General features: G+C 40.0%; 1 protein-coding gene across 8 annotated transcripts in view; it reads left to right on the plus strand.

Annotated features, from left to right (window-relative positions):
* The window catches only part of LOC127870862 (5'-3' exoribonuclease 2-like), a 74,517-nt gene that overhangs the window by 26,692 nt on the left and 28,490 nt on the right, over positions 1-19,335 (plus strand). For 4 of the 8 annotated variants that reach the window (XM_052413403.1, XM_052413404.1, XM_052413408.1 and 1 more), the window contains exons 18-27: positions 257-415; positions 1,601-1,763; positions 4,221-4,304; positions 6,059-6,162; positions 11,646-11,725; positions 12,534-12,590; positions 13,933-14,001; positions 15,356-15,493; positions 16,225-16,239; positions 16,609-16,623. In XM_052413403.1, coding sequence (XP_052269363.1) covers positions 257-415; positions 1,601-1,763; positions 4,221-4,304; positions 6,059-6,162; positions 11,646-11,725; positions 12,534-12,590; positions 13,933-14,001; positions 15,356-15,493; positions 16,225-16,239; positions 16,609-16,623 — 884 coding nt within the window. The remainder of the gene's footprint in view (positions 1-256; positions 416-1,600; positions 1,764-4,220; positions 4,305-6,058; positions 6,163-11,645; positions 11,726-12,533; positions 12,591-13,932; positions 14,002-15,355; positions 15,494-16,224; positions 16,240-16,608; positions 16,624-19,335) is intronic. The other 4 variants (XM_052413407.1, XM_052413410.1, XM_052413411.1 and 1 more) reach the window with 2 other exon arrangements.

Below are 19,335 nucleotides of genomic sequence, written 5' to 3' on the forward strand. Positions count from 1 at the left end.
GGTTGGTCATGACATTTTTTCTTCGGTCATTCTTTACCTACTTCTGATTCAAGTAGGGAAGTTGTCAGTTAGTTGCAGAGCTATGTGCACTTAGGCCAGAAAATTCATGCTAGTATAAATCTTGCAATTTAGATTATTTTATCAAATGATATTGTGAATATTAATATTGATTTTGTATTTGATACCATCCCAACTTATTTCAGGTGTCCCATGGTTGGCCTACATTATATTGCTTTAATTGTATAACATATTTCAGGCCAACCACTATGTGCGCGGCCTTTGCTGGGTACTACGGTACTACTACCAGGGCTGTGCCTCGTGGAAGTGGTACTTCCCATACCACTACGCACCGTTCGCTTCAGACTTTGTCAACGTTGGTTCACTTTCTAATGCGTTTGAGAAGGACACAGAGCCTGTAAGCTTGATAGCCATCTTATAATTGAGTCTCGCTCTGGGAATATGGGGCTTAAGTCTGGTGCGTAAAGTGTTGTCCTAGATAAGCCTGTGTAGTCTGCACAGGGCTTATCAGGGATAAAACTTTACGCCTAAACTGGATTTTTGTTTTGAAGAGACTTGTATTAAAGGAGGAATTCCATGAAAGCTTATTATCATGTGCTGACAGCACAGGCTTATCTGGGACGACCCTTTACACACATGCATTAAGCCCCGTTTTCCCAGAGCGTGCCTTAATTTCAGTTGTTTTGATAAGTGTTTTATTCGTTAATGCTTAATCACAATGTTCTTGAAACATGACATGCTTTTTGTTGAAGTGTATGCTGTTGTAATGTTGTAAATTGTTAATTGAATGATATCCAGGATTTGTTTTTTCCTTTATACTCTGGTCATTAAATAAGACAGAATTAAATAAAACAGAATTCAACAATATTTTCCTAAACAAGGAGACATTGTCAAGTATCTGTTATGTTTTTATGATTCTTAAACCATGTGGACTCAGTTTTTCAAATGCAAATAGTTGCAGTTTCAAAAAGTCCAGACCCATTCACAATTTTTAATAAAATCTGCCCAATGTATGCCCAATATTCACCCCCTGCTTTGAGTTCCGTGTCCCATTTCCAAGACAGTTTTCCCAGTCGGAAGAGTTCTAAACTTTATATCAAAGGAATGAAATTTGATTCTCAGACCGGCCACTTTATTTGTTTAAAATTAAAGTCTTGACTTTTTTCTATGCCAGGAACAGGGTCAAGCAACCTCTGATTCAAGTTGGGCTGTTTTTTATGTAGCTTAAGTATATGCTTCAAGTAATAGTAAACCAGGTGACCCAGAATAAATATGAGTTGGTTAAGTGACTTTGATGAGGACATAAAACATGTTGAATCGCCATAAAATCCAATATTAAAAAATTAGCCAGCCTCATTCTGGGAAAACTTTGCTTAATTCATGTGTGCAAAGTGTCATCCTAAATTAGCCTGTGCAGTCTGCAGAGGCGAATCAGGAACATTTTTTCATTAAAGAAGGTCCTGTTTTAGCAAAAATACAGTTGAGGAAAGTGCCGTCCCTAATATAAGCCTGTGTGGACTGCACTGGCTAATCTCAGATGACACTTATTGCATATGTATTATTTCCCATTCTGTCCCTGCAGTTTAAGCCCCTGGAGCAGCTGATGGGGGTGTTCCCTGCGGGCAGCAAGCAGCACGTCCCACCAACCTGGCAGGAGCTCATGACTAACCCCCGGTCACCCATCATAGACTTCTACCCCGTCGATTTCAAGATCGACCTCAACGGCAAGAAGTATGCTTGGCAGGGTATGTAACCGGGACTACAGTATGCTTGGCAGGGTATGTAACCAGGGCCACAGTCTGCCTGGCAGGGTATGTAACCAGGACTGCAGTCTGCCTGGCAGGGTATGTAACCAGGACTGCAGTCTGCTTGGCAGGGTATGTAACCAAGACCTCAGTCTGCTTGGCAGGGTATGTAACCGGGACCACAGTATGCTTGGCAGGGTATGTAACCAGGGCCACAGTCTGCCTGGCAGGGTATGTTACCAGGGCCACAGTCTGCTTGGCAGGGTATGTAACCAGGGCCACAGTCTGCTTGGCAGGGTATGTAACCAGGACCACAGTCTGGTTGGCAGGGTATGTAACCAGGGCCACAGCCTGCTTGGCAGGGTATGTAACCAGGACCAAAGTCTGCTTGGCAGGGTATGTAACCAGGGCCACAGTCTGCTTGGCAGGGTATGTAACCAGGACCGCAGTCTGCTTGGCAGGGTATGTAACCAGTACCACAGTCTGCTTGGCAGGGTATCTAACCGGGGCCACAGTCTGCTTGGCAGGGTATGTAACAAGGGCCACAGTCTGCTTGGCAGGGTATGTAACCAGGGCCACAGTCTGCTTGGCAGGGTATGTAACCAGGGCCACAGTCTGCTTCGCAGAGTATGTAACCGGGACTACAGTCTGCTTGGCAGGGTATGTAACCGGGACCACAGTCTGCTTTGCAGGGTATATAACCAGGGCCACAGTCTGCTTGGCAGGGTATGTAACCAGGGCCACAGTCTGTCTGGCAGGGTATGTAACCAGGGCCACAGTCTGCTTGGCAGGGTGTGTAACCAGGGCCACAGTCTGCTTGGCAGGGTATGTAACCGGGGCCACAGTCTGCTTGGCAGGGTATGTAACCGGGACCACAGTCTGCTTGGCAGGATTTGTAACCGGGGCCACAGTCTGCTTGGCAGGGTATGTAACCAGGGCCACAGTTTGCTTGGAAGGGTATGTAACCAGTGCTCCAGCTAGGATCCGAAAAGGGCAGGGGGGCTTTTTTGTCAAAAGGGCACTTTCGACGCCCAGTATTTTGTCAAAAGGGCACTTTCGACGCCCAGTATTTTGTCAAAAGGGCACGTACGAGCGCGCGGGTGTTTCTTGAATGCTTCCTATTGCATGTTAATTTATATGTTATAAATAATTGTATTATTCCCATTATTATAAAACCATTCAAATATAATGTCTACAATGGGGATTAAAGTAATTACAATGTAATAAGAGATTTATGAATAATCATATGTAAAAAAAAATAAAAAAAATGTTTTGTTTTTTTGGGAGGGGGGGGGGCAGGGCGGAGGTTCGGGATGGGCAGGGTATGTAACCAGGGCCACAGTCTGCTTGGCAGGGTATGTAACCAGAGCCACAGTCTGCTTGGCAGGGTATGTAACCAGGGCCACAGTCTGTCTGGCAGGGTATGTAACCAGGACCACAGTCTGCTTGGCAGGGTATGTAACCAGGGCCACAGTCTGCTTGGCAGGGTATGTAACCAGAGCCACAGTCTGCTTGGCAGGGTATGTAACCAGGACCACAGTCTGCTTGGCAGGGTATGTAACCAGAGCCACAGTCTGCTTGGCAGGGTATGTAACCAGAGCCACAGTCTGCTTGGCAGGGTATGTAACCAGGGCCACAGTCTGATTGGCAGGGTATGTAACCCGGGCCGCAGTCATTTTGATTGGCGCTGTGCCTTTCTTGAGAGATTTGACGATTGTATTTTTCCTTATTGAAAAGGTTCTAACGTGTTACATTTTACGCACTGAATAGAAAGGAGCCTCGCTGTGGGAAAATAGCTCTTAATACATGTGTATAAAGTCAACCCAGGATTGTCAAGGACGATACTTTCTGCTTTTATTGTTTTATTGTTTAAATTAAGTCTCTTCTTAGCGACAATCAAGTTTAGGCAGAAAGTGTTTTCACTGATAAGCATGTGCGGACATGGATTTGACCCAGTTTTCCCAGAGCGAAACCCTAATATTAACTTTCAGACTTAAGTTCTAGTTTAATCTATGGCCCTTTCAGGGATTTCTTTACCTTTTTTTTCTAGACGCAAAACAATTGTTGCTGGCGAAAAGTTTTAGAGTAAGTTCATCAGCAGATCGCAACTATTTAAAAGTGTTCTGATCGTTTTGTATGCAAGTGATTTTAGCCAAAGTCTGGGAAAACTGGGCTTAATGCATTTGGGTAAAGTGTCATGCCAGATTAGCCTGTGCAGTTTGCACAGGCTTATCAGGGACAACATCTGCTTTAATGGACTTTTTTTAAGGATATCTCTGCTTTATAAAAAATCTTGTATAAGTGGATAGGGTTTGTCCCTGATTAGCCTGTGCATGCTGCACGGCCTTATCAGGGACTACACTTTACAACATGCATTATCCCAGTTTTCGCTGTCTCATATTTCATTCTGCTTTTTTCTTTACCAAACCGTCAGACTCAGAGAAATGTTCCTTTCAGGTGTGGCCCTGCTACCGTTTGTAGATGAGACGCGTCTTTGGAAGGCATTAGACACTGTATATCCAGATCTCACTGATGCAGAATGTATGTGCCCTGATTTCTTTGTAAAACTTTATCTTTAAAGAAGCTGGGGGTTTGTGCTTTCAGTATGTATTATCATTCAGCATGCCTTTTCACAGCAATTATCTTTTTACCAGTGAAAATGTAATAACAAGAGTCTTAATGCTTTATGCATATGCGTAAAGGTTTGTTCCAGATAAGCCTGTGCAGTGCGCACAGGCTATTCAGGGACACTTTTCACTTGATTTAAATTTTTCCTTTAATGAAAGTCTCTTATAAACAAAAATCAAGTATAGATGATAAGTGTCCTCCTTTATTAGTTTGTGCGGACTGCAAAGGCTAATCTGGGACAATACTTTAAACACATACATTATGCTCAGTTTTTAACCAGGTTTTCCGAAGGAAAAAACTGGTTATTAGATTCGCGAAAGTCGGCTGGCTGGCAGGCAGGCGGAACAAGCTTGTCCGGGCCATAACTTTGTCGTTCATTGTGAGATTTTAAAATCATTTGGCACATTTGTTAACCATTATTAGACGGTGTGTCTCGCTAAAGAATTACATCACTATCTCCAAGGTCAAGGTCACACTTTGAGTTCAAAGGTCAAAAATGGCCATAAATGAGCTTGTCCAGGCCATAGCTATGTCATTCATTGTGAGATTTTAAAATCATTCGGCACATCTGTTCACCATCATTGGACGGTGTGTTGCACGAAAGAATTACGTTAATATCTCCAAGGCCAAGGTGGCCACGACTAAAAATAGATTGATTTTGAAACAAAGGGGGGTAATAATAACAATCAGTTCAGTTTGAGTTGTCTCCCTTTATCAGACTTTTTTTTTTCAAATTGAAAACTTGGTTTTGTAACAATTTTGTCCCTTGTTTAGTATGTGTTAAAAATCAGCCTGCATTTGTAAACAATTATTACCAAAAAATATGTATTTTAATTAGGGTCCAATGACTCGAATTACATTTAAAATTATCAAAGATTAAATGAGTAAAGGAAAAGCCAACTTTGTGTAAAAAACGAATAAGACCGTATGGCAATTAAACACCGACCCGTCTTGATCTAATAACTCGAATTACATTTAAAATGATCAATGATTAAATAAGTAAATAAAGAGCAGACTTGGTGTGAAAAACAAAACAGATCGTATGGTTATAATCACGTTGTCCAATCAAAAAAGTTTTTAGAAAATAATTTACTCAACCTCTTATGAGTATTTGCGTATTGTATGGTCCAAACATTAATTAATTACTCAATAATCAATCAGGAATTATACTTAAAGAAATGTTTTTGGTATTGCACCCTCATTTAATTGAAAATATTATAATTGCTACACACATAAAGTAAATATCTGTCCAAGCAAAATGCCACCTACGCCTTCCGCTGCTTGGAAGTATTTCACGACATCATCCGATAAGAAGTCGCCGATCCAAGTGTCTTTTAAACGAGGCAACTTTAAAAGACTGACTGTTTAGTCTGTTAAACAGGTTCAAAGTGTGTTGTGGCTATGTACATAAATCGTTTTAAGTTCAGCTTTAATTATATGTAGATCTACATGTAACTGTTTTGTCATGTAATTATTTTGTCGTCATGTAATATTATGTTTCTCATTCTATTGTTGATTTGCTATATTAATAGTTTAAAAACAGTTTTTGTCATTCAATTTTAACAATAAAAAGTAATTAACAAAATCAGCTTCGAATTAGCGACGGCAACATTTTTAATTATTATAAACATCTTAAATGATTTATCTATTGCTATCTGTATTTTCAGTAAAGCGGAATATCCGTGGTAATGACCGCCTGTTTGTGAGCCAGTCTCATGCGACACATGCTTTCCTGGAAGCTATTTATGAGGGCGGGGCCATGGATAAAACTGTAAGACACTTAAATGTCATTTATGCTGTTTTCTTGTGTGTTTTGTTCAACTCAATAGAGCTGTCTCAGGCTTAATGCATGTGTGTGAAGTGCTGTCTCAGGCTTAATGCATGTGTGTGAAGTGTTGTCTCAGGCTTAATGCATGTGTGTGAAGTGTTGTCTCAGGCTTAATGCATGTGTGTTTGAAGTGTTGTCTCAGGCTTAATGCATGTGTGTGAAGTGTTGTCTCAGGCTTAATGCATGTGTGTGAAGTGTTGTCTCAGGCTTATTGCATGTGTGTGAAGTGTTGTCTCAGGCTTAATGCATGTGTGTGAAGTGTTGTCTCAGGCTTAATGCATGTGTGTGAAGTGTTGTCTCAGGCTTATTGCATGTGTGTGAAGTGTTGTCTCAGGCTTATTGCATGTGTTTGAAGTGTTGTCTCAGGCTTAATGCATGTGTGTGAAGTGTTGTCTCAGGCTTATTGCATGTGTGTGAAGTGTTGTCTCAGGCTTAATGCATGTGTGTGAAGTGCTGTCTCAGGCTTAATGCATGTGTGTGAAGTGTTGTCTCAGGCTTAATGCATGTGTGTGAAGTGTTGTCTCAGGCTTAATGCATGTGTGTGAAGTGTTGTCTCAGGCTTAATGCATGTGTGTGAAGTGTTGTCTCAGGCTTAATGCATGTGTGTGAAGTGTTGTCTCAGGCTTAATGCATGTGTGTGAAGTGTTGTCTCAGGCTTAATGCATGTGTGTTTGAAGTGTTGTCTCAGGCTTAATGCATGTGTGTGAAGTGTTGTCTCAGGCTTAATGCATGTGTGTGTGAAGTGTTGTCTCAGGCTTAATGCATGTGTGTGAAGTGTTGTCTCAGGCTTAATGCATGTGTTTGAAGTGTTGTCTCAGGCTTAATGCATGTGTGTGAAGTGTTGTCTCAGGCTTAATGCATGTGTGTGAAGTGTTGTCTCAGGCTTAATGCACGTGTGTGAAGTGTTGTCTCAGGCTTAATGCATGTGTGTGAAGTGTTGTCTCAGGCTTAATGCATGTGTTTGAAGTGTTGTCTCAGGCTTAATGCATGTGTGTGAAGTGTTGTCTCAGGCTTAATGCATGTGTGTGTAGTGTTGTCTCAGGCTTAATGCATGTGTGTGAAGTGTTGTCTCAGGCTTAATGCATGTGTGTGTAGTGTTGTCTCAGGCTTAATGCATGTGTGAAGTGTTGTCTCAGGCTTAATGCATGTGTGTGAAGTGTTGTCTCAGGCTTATTGCATGTGTGTTTGAAGTGTTGTCTCAGGCTTAATGCATGTGTGTGAAGTGTTGTCTCAGGCTTAATGCATGTGTGTGTGAAGTGTTGTCTCAGGCTTAATGCATGTGTGTGAAGTGTTGTCTCAGGCTTAATGCATGTGTTTGAAGTGTTGTCTCAGGCTTAATGCATGTGTGTGAAGTGTTGTCTCAGGCTTAATGCATGTGTGTGAAGTGTTGTCTCAGGCTTAATGCATGTGTGTGAAGTGTTGTCTCAGGCTTAATGCATGTGTGTGAAGTGTTGTCTCAGGCTTAATGCATGTGTGTGAAGTGTTGTCTCAGGCTTAATGCATGTGTGTGAAGTGTTGTCTCAGGCTTAATGCATGTGTGTGAAGTGTTGTCTCAGGCTTAATGCATGTGTGTGAAGTGTTGTCTCAGGCTTATTGCATGTGTGTGAAGTGTTGTCTCAGGCTTAATGCATGTGTGTGTAGTGTTGTCTCAGGCTTAATGCATGTGTGTGAAGTGTTGTCTCAGGCTTAATGCATGTGTGTGAAGTGTTGTCTCAGGCTTAATGCATGTGTGTGTAGTGTTGTCTCAGGCTTAATGCATGTGTGTGAAGTGTTGTCTCAGGCTTAATGCATGTGTGTGTAGTGTTGTCTCAGGCTTAATGCATGTGTGTGTAGTGTTGTCTCAGGCTTATTGCATGTGTGTGTAGTGTTGTCTCAGGCTTAATGCATGTGTGTGTAGTGTTGTCTCAGGCTTAATGCATGTGTGTGTAGTGTTGTCTCAGGCTTAATGCATGTGTGTGTAGTGTTGTCTCAGGCTTAATGCATGTGTGTGTAGTGTTGTCTCAGGCTTAATGCATGTGTGTAGTGTTGTCTCAGGCTTAATGCATGTGTGTGAAGTGTTGTCTCAGGCTTAATGCATGTGTGTGTAGTGTTGTCTCAGGCTTAATGCATGTGTGTGAAGTGTTGTCTCAGGCTTAATGCATGTGTGTGTGAAGTGTTGTCTCAGGCTTAATGCATGTGTGTGAAGTGTTGTCTCAGGCTTAATGCATGTGTGTGAAGTGTTGTCTCAGGCTTAATGCATGTGTGTGAAGTGTTGTCTCAGGCTTAATGCATGTGTGTGAAGTGTTGTCTCAGGCTTAATGCATGTGTGTGAAGTGTTGTCTCAGGCTTAATGCATGTGTGTGAAGTGTTGTCTCAGGCTTAATGCATGTGTGTGAAGTGTTGTCTCAGGCTTAATGCATGTGTGTGAAGTGTTGTCTCAGGCTTAATGCATGTGTGTGAAGTGTTGTCTCAGGCTTAATGCATGTGTGTGTGAAGTGTTGTCTCAGGCTTAATGCATGTGTTTGAAGTGTTGTCTCAGGCTTAATGCATGTGTGTGAAGTGTTGTCTCAGGCTTAATGCATGTGTGTAGTGTTGTCTCAGGCTTAATGCATGTGTGTGTAGTGTTGTCTCAGGCTTAATGCATGTGTGTGAAGTGTTGTCTCAGGCTTAATGCATGTGTGTAGTGTTGTCTCAGGCTTAATGCATGTGTGTGAAGTGTTGTCTCAGGCTTAATGCATGTGTGTGAAGTGTTGTCTCAGGCTTAATGCATGTGTGTGAAGTGTTGTCTCAGGCTTAATGCATGTGTGTGTGAAGTGTTGTCTCAGGCTTAATGCATGTGTGTGAAGTGTTGTCTCAGGCTTAATGCATGTGTGTGAAGTGTTGTCTCAGGCTTAATGCATGTGTGTGAAGTGTTGTCTCAGGCTTATTGCATGTGTGTGAAGTGTTGTCTCAGGCTTAATGCATGTGTGTGAAGTGTTGTTTCAGGCTTAATGCATGTGTGTGAAGTGTTGTCTCAGGCTTAATGCATGTGTTTGAAGTGTTGTCTCAGACCAATCAGGGACAACACAGTCTGCCTAAACAGGATTTTTGTATTAAACAGACCTTCTTTAAACGAAAAACTCCATGAAAGTCGAAAGTTTGGTCCTTGATTAGCCTGTGCGGACTGTCCTTTTTTCTCAAAGTGCAGTTAATATGTTACATAAAATTGTTTGTGTTCTTATCTCAGCTAAGGTTGATTGTTAGCCTTAATGCCCAAGTTACTGAAGATGGCCCTTTAATTATCTAAATTAGCTTTTTAAGTCACTGCCTCTATTAATGAAAGATTTGTTTTCCCAAAACTATAAAACCTACCAGTGACATGATCGATGAAGGTTTTATGGGACTTGAAAGCGATATAAATATCAAATGGTCTTATTTGTGTTTTACTCAGATATGAGTTGAGTTTTGCAAAATAATATTAAAAAAAATTTTTTATAATATTTTCATTAGTGGTGCTATTGTATTGAATTAATTAGATGTTTTAGAAAGAATCATAAAATAATAACATCTAAATTACCTGTAAAAGGCTGTAATGAAGGAGTTTCAATTTTGAGTGAGTTATCATTTAAAAGACATTTATTTTGGTAAATCTGGAACCGGAGTTATAATTTTTCTTTTACAAATTTATTACTCAATAACCAATTTTATTCACTGTTATCTTCATATTAAACTCGAGTACTAGGTACATTTTCAGTAATAATTCTGAAAAAACTAAGTCTAATTAATGCATGTATGTAATGTGTCATCCCATATAAGCCTGTGCAGTCTGGGACGACACTTTCCTCTTTTATTGAATGTTTGGTTTGAGTCAAGACGGAAAGGCTCATCCTTGATTAGCCTGTACAGACTGGGACGACTGGTTTGAGTCAAGACGGAAAGGCTCATCCTTGATTAGCCTGTACAGACTGGGACGACTGGTTTGAGTCAAGACAGAAAGGGTCATCCTAGATAAGCCTGTACAGACTGGGACGACTGGTTTGAGTCAAGACGGAAAGGGTCATCCTTGATTAGCCTGTACAGACTGGGACGACTTGTTTGAGTCAAGACGGAAAGGGTCATCCTAGATAAGCCTGTACAGACTGGGACGACTGGTTTGAGTCAAGACGGAAAGGCTCATCCTTGATTAGCCTGTACAGACTGGGACGACTGGTTTGAGTCAAGACGGAAAGGGTCATCCTTGATTAGCCTGTACAGACTGGGACGACTGGTTTGAGTCAAGACGGAAAGGGTCATCCTAGATAAGCCTGTACAGACTGGGACGACTGGTTGGAGTCAAGACGGAAAGGGTCATCCTTGATTAGCCTGTACAGACTGGGACGACTGGTTTGAGTCAAGACGGAAAGGGTCATCCTAGATAAGCCTGTACAGACTGGGACGACTGGTTTGAGTCAAGACGGAAAGGGTCATCCTTGATTAAACTGTACAGACTGGGACGACTGGTTTGAGTCAAGACGGAAAGGGTCATCCTAGATAAGCCTGTACAGACTGGGACGACTGGTTTGAGTCAAGAGGGAAAGGGTCATCCTTGATTAGCCTGTACAGACTGGGACGACTGGTTTGAGTCAAGACGGAAAGGGTCATCCTTGATTAGCCTGTACAGACTGGGACAACTGGTTTGAGTCAAGACGGAAAGGCTCATCCTTGATTAGCCTGTACAGACTGGGACGACTGGTTTGAGTCAAGACGGAAAGGGTCATCCTAGATAAGCCTGTACAGACTGGGACGACTGGTTTGAGTCAAGACGGAAAGGGTCATCCTTGATTAGCCTGTACAGACTGGGACGACTGGTTTGAGTCAAGACGGAAAGGGTCATCCTAGATAAGCCTGTACAGACTGGGACGACTGGTTTGAGTCAAGACGGAAAGGGTCATCCTTGATTAGCCTGTACAGACTGGGACCACTGGTTTGAGTCAAGACGGAAAGGGTCATCCTAGATAAGCCTGTACAGACTGGGACCACTGGTTTGAGTCAAGACGGAAAGGGTCATCCTTGATTAGCCTGTACAGACTGGGACGACTGGTTTGAGTCAAGACGGAAAGGGTCATCCTAGATAAGCCTGTACAGACTGGGACGACTGGTTTGAGTCAAGACGGAAAGGGTCATCCTTGATTAGCCTGTACAGACTGGGACCACTGGTTTGAGTCAATACGGAAAGGGTCATCCTAGATAAGCCTGTACAGACTGGGACGACTGGTTGGAGTCAAGACGGAAAGGGTCATCCTAGATAAGCCTGTACAGACTGGGACGACTGGTTTGAGTCAAGACGGAAAGGCTCATCCTTGATTAGCCTGTACAGACTGCAAAGGCTAATCTAGGAAGACATTTTACGCACATGTTTTAAGCCCAGTTTTCCAAAACCAAGGCTCTAATATTCTGATATTGAGTTTATAATGTTTTCTTCTGCACAGAAACTGGAGTTGAATCCCAAGCAGACTCAAGGCATGGCAGGCAAGGTCTGGGCAGACGAGTTTGTGAACCTTACAGGAGAGTGAGTACCTTGGATTTGCTGCAGAGCAAACCTTATCAATGATAAAGAACTTTGTAATCATTACAATAAACCTTTCCCGCTGAGAAGCAAAGTGAAAATGGCAACCAGTATCAAACCATAACAGCATGCGAGTAACTCACAGTTCAGGTTTTCTGCTCACTTCTCATCAGTATCTTAGGGTTTGATATTAAGCCTTTTAAACTAGCATCTATTTAGAATGGTCTTTAATAAAATCTGATTTCCTGAGGAACTGCAAATTGGTCGAAATGCACTTCTGAGCATCAAAAAGTTTAGTGAAAATGTGAAATTAATTTATTGCACTGCGTGGCTACTAAAATGGCATGGTATTTTATGGCAACCCACTCAGGGACTGTGTGATGTATGGCTTCATTAATTGAGCCATAGTATAGAAAAACTGTTTTATGCATGTGCTTATAGGAAAACCGTGTTTTATGCATGTACTTGAAGTGACATCCCATATTAGCTGATCAGGGATGACACTTTCGGCCTAAACTGGATTTTCGTTTTAGAGATCCTTCTTATACCTGAAAACTTACATAAAAGCAGAAAGTGTCATTCCTGATTAGCCTGTGAATGCTGCACAGGCTAATCTGAGATGACACTTCAGGCACATGCATTTAGCCTAGTTTTCCTATAAAGAGACTCTCATTAACTTTTGCCTGTTTGAATTATGTCGAAAAACGTCTTAGTTTTTTGTCCCACTGGTTATGATGTGATCATCAATGCCAGCATCACAATATGCACAATACATGTTTATGCATATTTTAACACAACATTGTTGTTATAGGACAGTGCCAAGCCCGCTGCCACAGTTGACAGATCTCCAGGACAACCGTGTTATAAGGTTTGTTGATGAGATTCTTAATGAGCCGCATTCTGGAAAAACTAAGCTTAATACATGTGTGTAAAGTGTCATCCCAGATACAGTTTGTGCAGTTTGAACAGGCTTATCAGGGACAACAGTTTCTGTTGTTACGGAATTTTTTGTTTAAAACAGTCTTCTAAATGAAAATCAATTTAAGGCGGATGTGTCGTTCCTGATTAGCCTGTGCAACGTGTACAGGCTAATCTGGGATGATATTTTTTGCACATGCATCAAGCCTAGTTTTCCCATAAGAAGACTTAAATGTAATTTTGGATTTAACATGTTTGTAAAGTGATAAAGGGGGAGAGATACTTTTATCCTGCTAGTTGAACCATATTTTGTGTACTTGGTTTATTTTTGCATTGGGAAGATATACTTTTGAGTGAAGCATTTTCTTTGCCATAAAATAAGTATTAATGTTTTTATATTTTTATTGTAGGATTTTTACTCATGTTAATCAGGGATAAAATAAGCAGAAGTGCAAAAGTCAATGTTTGCTGTATTTGTTGATTTTTAGCTCTGCTGTTTTCGGAGAAAACCCGAGGTATTGTCATAGCCAGCTCATCCGCTGTTGTTGTGCTTAAACCTTAACATGGGCTCTAAAATCAAAGTGCTTCCGCCTACAACTTTGAAACTTCATATGTAGATGCACCTTGATGAGTTATACAAGCCACACCAATTTTTGGGTCACTAGGTAAACGGTCAAGGTCACTGTTACCTCTAAAAAAAATATTCTGACATGCTTTCATTTATTCAAAACTGCACCCGCAGCCGAGCGCTGGCACCCGTTATGCTGTGCTCTTGTCTTAGAAATGTTGCCTGGACAGAAAGTACATAAAGAACTAGTGTGGGCTACTCTTATCAAAATGATAGTTATATACCTGGTTTATGACTATGTAGAACAATCACCAGGAACACATTTTGTATTTAAAACTGATGTTATTCTATTGTTTTCAGCTTAAGTCCATCTTAAATACTTAATATATGTGTCTTGTTCTGTGAAAATTTGGCAAAATGCATGTGCGTAAAGTGTCGTCCCAGATTAGCCTGTGCAGTCCACACAGGCTAATCAGGGATGACACTTTCTGCTTTAATGCTATTTTTTGTTAAAAAGAAGTTCCTTTTTACCAAAAATCTAGTTTAAGCGGAAGGTGTCGTCCCTGATTAGCCTGTGTAGACTGCACAGGCTAATCTGGGACAACACTTTATGCACATGCATTATGCCCAGTTTTCTCAGAACACAGCACATATATATATACTGTGATTTCACACTGATATGTAAGCTGACTCATGTCAATAAGTTCTTATTGCTCTGTTTCAGTGTCCAGTTTGAGGACCCCCAGTATGACCGGGACTTCCTGTTCCCAGCAGTCATCCTGCCAGGGGCCAAGTATGTCACCAGCACTGTATTTAATCTGGCCTTGTAAAGGGACCACATTTAACTCAGTCCTAACTGGATTTGTGTTTAGAAGAGACGTCCTTTAAACAAAAAAAATCATAAAAGCAGAAAGTGCTGTCACTGATGAGCCTGTGTGGTTCCCACAGGCTAATTAGGGACAACACTTTTCGCCTTAAATGAACTTAATTTGAAAGGAAACCTAATTTTAACCAAAAAATTACAAAAAAAGGGAAAGTGTCCACCCTGATTAGCCTTTGGAGACTGCATAGGATAATGTGGATGACATTTTACACACATGCATAAAGCCATTTATGCCTAGCATCTAGAAAAAAGGTCTTGGCAAACAGCGTAGACCCAGATGAGACGCTGCATGATGCAGCGTCTCATCAGGGTCTGTGCTGTTTGCTTAAAGGAATTTCTGTAAGAAATATTCAAAATATAGAAATAAACATACTAGACATGCCTAATTTTGGAAATAAATTGATCCAATTTAGAAGGATGGGAGAGTCCACTAGGCATAAATGGGTTAAGTAAAGTTTGCTAGAATGAGGCTTAATCTATAGACCAGTTTCTGTAATAAATCTTTACAGTTTCTTAATTGTTAGTCCAACAGTTGTCAACTTCTCAATTGTTCATAACAATTCGTTTGGGCATAATACTTTAACGGAAGACAGTAAAATGACTTCAGAGAAGGAGTCTATAGACCTTACTCTGTATGTTGGTCTGAATGAATGGAAGTCTCACTGTGGGAAAATGGAGCTTAATGCATCTTTATAAAAAACACTTTCTGCTTTAATGGTATTTTTCGTCTCTATTTTTGCGAAAATCCAGTTTAGCCAGAAAGTCTTGTCTCTGATAAGCCTGTGTGTATTGACCAGGCTGATTTGAGATGACACTTTAGACAATCGCGGTGGTGTAGTGGATGAGGTGTCCGCCTAGCCGTCGGGAGTTCGTGGGTTCCCTCCCTACTCGGGGAGCGTTCTCATTATCTACTCCATAGACACCAAGTACTGGTTCTTCCCAGGAAACGGACTCGATAATGTCCCTCTGCCTATAATGCTCTAAAGGGCGCTTGGCAGTATATATAGATAGATAGACATGCATTGAACCCTATTTCACAAAGCAATGCTCATATGCTTGTGGCCGTAACAGTTTCTACATTTCTTAAGCGTTTAAAATTGAAACTTGAAATGTGACATTATGAAGTGTGAATATGCAACACACTTTTCCTTTCCTATGATCCACAAATTCCCGAGTTATTTGCGCTCGAACAGAGCCAACAAACTGATGCAAGGGTATAAGTCATGTTTGTAACACAGCTCGGATTTCAAGAATTGTATTTCAGGATGACAGACCGGGTGTTGAAACCAGAGGACTTTGATCGTTTCCAAAGAGGGGGTCAGTACAGGCCCCAGTTGGGGTTCCAGCCCAACAGTGGATACAGGGGCCACAAGGACATGGGGCCAGCCAACAGGATGATCAGGTACAAAACTTCTTGAATGTAGAAAGAGAGGTCTTTAAAAAATTTATTGATATAATGAGGGACTACCAATGCATCAAATGTGTTTCTGAGTGAATAGCCAGATGGCTTATCAACTAAGGTTTTTTTGCACCCAACTGTACAGTTTGCTAATCAGGGATAACACTTGGCTTTACCTTGATTTTCATTTAGAAGAGACTTTCTGTAAGAGGAAAATACAGTTACAGACAAAAATATTGTCGCTGATAAGCCTGTGCAGACTGAACAGGTTAATCTGTGACCTTTTTTTATGCCCACGCATTAAGCAAAGTTTCCCCAGAATCCTGCTAAAATGAATGTCACATGGCTAAAGGGGGAGCATCCATGGGAAAGTCACCTCTCTAAAGGTTGAACACTTGGAATCGAAGACTTACAAAACTTTAACCTTACTGAAACCTTTGAAAGACCAAGGGTCTTGTAAGTGTTGTTTTATCTGAAAGGAAATCAAATACCTGTTGCCTCTTTATTTAGTTGAAACCCATTGTTTCCGTGTTTAAATAAAAAGGAGTTTGTTGTAAGAAATATCAAATATGAAAATAACCTTGAGATAAAAATGTGAATTTACGTTATTTATATTGTCTTGTACAAACCCCATGTTAAGGCATCAGTTGTGTTGTGTTCTACAGAGCTAATATTCTGTTTATTTTGCTAGATTCTTTTTACCCTGCTTGCTTGAGCTTACATTTGTGTGCTAGGTCAAACATAGCATGGTATGATATGTTAATTTGTTTTGTGTTGTCCTTTACTTTTTGTTTGAATCTTCACATGTTAATCAATTTTGTTTGTATTTGATTTGTCTTTGTTTACATTCTTATGTTTACAACACTTTTTGCATTAATGTCTATATTTCTTTCATGATTACCTGTAATATAAGTATCATTGTTATATATAATTACATAAAATATTATAATAATTACATATACTCATTACATATTATACTTATTATGTATTACACTTATCATTATAAAATGTTCCTTGCATAAGTCTCTATTTCTTGTTAGGAGAAAAAAAAAGTTATCTGGCAAATAGCTGCTATCTAATTTGCTTATCGATACAGCACTATATTCTTGAATTTTTAGTGATGAAGAATCAGTGTAAGTCCAAGTTGATAGCCCTGTTTATTGTTACTGCTATTACCATTGATTCTGCTTGAAAATATAAATTTTGCTTGCTGTTAAGTTAAGCTTAATATTTTGATGGCTTTTAATAATTCAGAACGTGGTTCAAGAATCTGAGTTAGTTTGGAGTTACTTCAATTATTCTGGGCCTTGAACAAATTGCTCAAACAAAGCCAAAGACCATTATTGTTCCATTTTCATGTTTTGTTAACTATTTATTCATTGATTTAATTGTTCTGTATTCTCATCACTCCATTTTTATGCCTCCGGAGCGAATGATCGGGGTTATATTGATTTTGGCCTGTCTGTCAGTGTGTCTGTGTGTCTGTCCCAAAACTTTAACCTTGGTCATAACTTTTGCAATATTGAAGATAGCAACTTGATATTTGGCATGCATGTGTATCTCATGGAGCTGCACATTTTCAGTGGTGAAAGATCAAGGTCATCCTTCAAGGTCAAAGGTAAAAAATCAAAGAGGCGCATTAGGGGGCATTATGTTTCTAGCAAACACATCTCTTGTTTCTGATTGTAATGAAAAATCAATCAAACTTGCTTGAACTGTAATAAAAGAACTTGCCTGAAATGTAAATACCGGTAAAGAACAACAAACTTGCTTGAATTGTAATTAAAGAACAATCAAACTTGCTTAAAATGTAATTAAAGAACAATCTTTGCTTGAATTGTAATTAAAGAACAATCTAACTTGCTTGAATTGTAAATACAGAACTCTGAAACTTGCTTGAATTGTAATTAAAGAACTATAAAACTTGCTTGCAATTTAAATACCAGTAAAGAACAATCAAACTTGATTGAATTGAAATTAACGAACAATCAAACTTGCTTGAATTGTTATTAAAGAACAATCAAACTTGCTTGAAATAGAAATAAAGAACACTCAAACTTGCCTGCCATGTAAATACTGTTAATACTGTTAAAGAACACTCAAACTTGCCTGTAAATACTGTTAAAGAACAATCAAACTTGCTTGAATTGTAAATGAAAAACAATCAAACTTGATTGAATTGTAAATAAAGAACAATCGATCTGGCTTGAATTGTTATTAAAGAACAATAAAACTTGCCTGAAATGTAAATGTAGAACAATCACACTTGCTTGACTTAATTAAAGAACAACCAAACTTGCTTGAATAAATATAACAACAATCAAATGTTGTTATTTTAGAACAATCAAATTTGCTTGAATTGTACTTATAGAACAATCAATAAGCTTGAATTGTAATTAAAAACCAATCGAGCTTGCTTGAAATGTAATTAAAACAATCAAACTTGCTTGAATTGTACATAATGAACAATCAAACTTGCTTGACTTTTTTTATTATAATATGTCTTCATGTATGTGCAATGTTATGTTATGCATCATTTTCAACTAAAAATTTCAATATAATTATGCTATAACTATCTACAAATTTTGACAAGCATAATCCCAGTCAGGAGGTATTTGTCATTACTATTACAAGGTGTGTTCTTATTTTATTTTATTACTGAGATCATGCTATATATCATACTTTTGCAACAAAATTATATATAAATGGTCAATTTTTGTTTTACATTTGCTTTATTTGCTCAGTTTATTTGAGATGTCATGTACAGTGACATTTAAAGTGATTGTCCAACAATGGATAAGACATTACAAATATGTAAAACACTGTTATTTTTTCCTTCCCCAAAAAGAAAGTACATATTTTTGCTAGTGACCCATGATAAAGATTTTTTGTTTACTGCCATAGTTGCATGTAGTACTGTTCAATCTCTTTTATTGGCATTGCTTGCCCATGAAAGTTGTTAGCAAGTGAAATGACTGCAATTGTTTTACTTGAAAGCTATTACATACAGAGAAAATTGAGTTGGCAAAACTATGTTATATGCATGTGCGTAAAGTGTAGTCCCAGATTAGCCTGTGCGTAAAGTGTAGTCCCAGATTAGCCTGTGTGTAGTCCCAGATTAGCCTGTGTGTAGTCCCAGATTAGCCTGTGTGTAGTCCCAGATTAGCCTGTGTGTAGTCCCAGATAAGCCTGTGTGTAGTCCCAGATTAGCCTGTGTGTAGTCCCAGATTAGCCTGTGTGTAGTCCCAGATAAGCCTGTGTGTAGTCCCAGATTAGCCTGTGTGTAGTCCCAGAGTAGCCTGTGTGTAGTCCCAGATTAGCCTGTGTGTAGTCCCAGATTAGCCTGTGTGTAGTCCCAGATTAGCCTGTGTGTAGTCCCAGATAAGCCTGTGTGTAGTCCCAGATTAGCCTGTGTGTAGTCCCAGAGTAGCCTGTGTGTAGTCCCAGATTAGCCTGTGTGTAGTCCCAGATTAGCCTGTGTGTAGTCTCAGATTAGCCTGTGTGTAGTCCCAGATTAGCCTGTGTGTAGTCCCAGATTAGCCTGTGTGTAGTCCCAGATTAGCCTGTGTGTAGTCCCAGATTAGCCTGTGTGTAGTCCCAGATTAGCCTGTGTGTAGTCCTAGATTAGCCTGTGTGTAGTCCCAGATTAGCCTGTGTGTAGTCCCAGATTAGCCTGTGTGTAGTCCCAGATTAGCCTGTGTGTAGTCCCAGATTAGCCTGTGCGAATCATGCAAATCAGTAACAACACTTTCCACTTAACCTGGAAGACTTCCTTAAAATAAAAAAAATACCATTAAGAGGAAAGTGTTGGCCCTGATTAGCCTGTGCAGATTGCACTTGCTTAT

Source organism: Dreissena polymorpha, chromosome 3, assembly GCF_020536995.1.
Source record: "Dreissena polymorpha isolate Duluth1 chromosome 3, UMN_Dpol_1.0, whole genome shotgun sequence".
NCBI lineage: Eukaryota > Metazoa > Mollusca > Bivalvia > Myida > Dreissenidae > Dreissena > Dreissena polymorpha.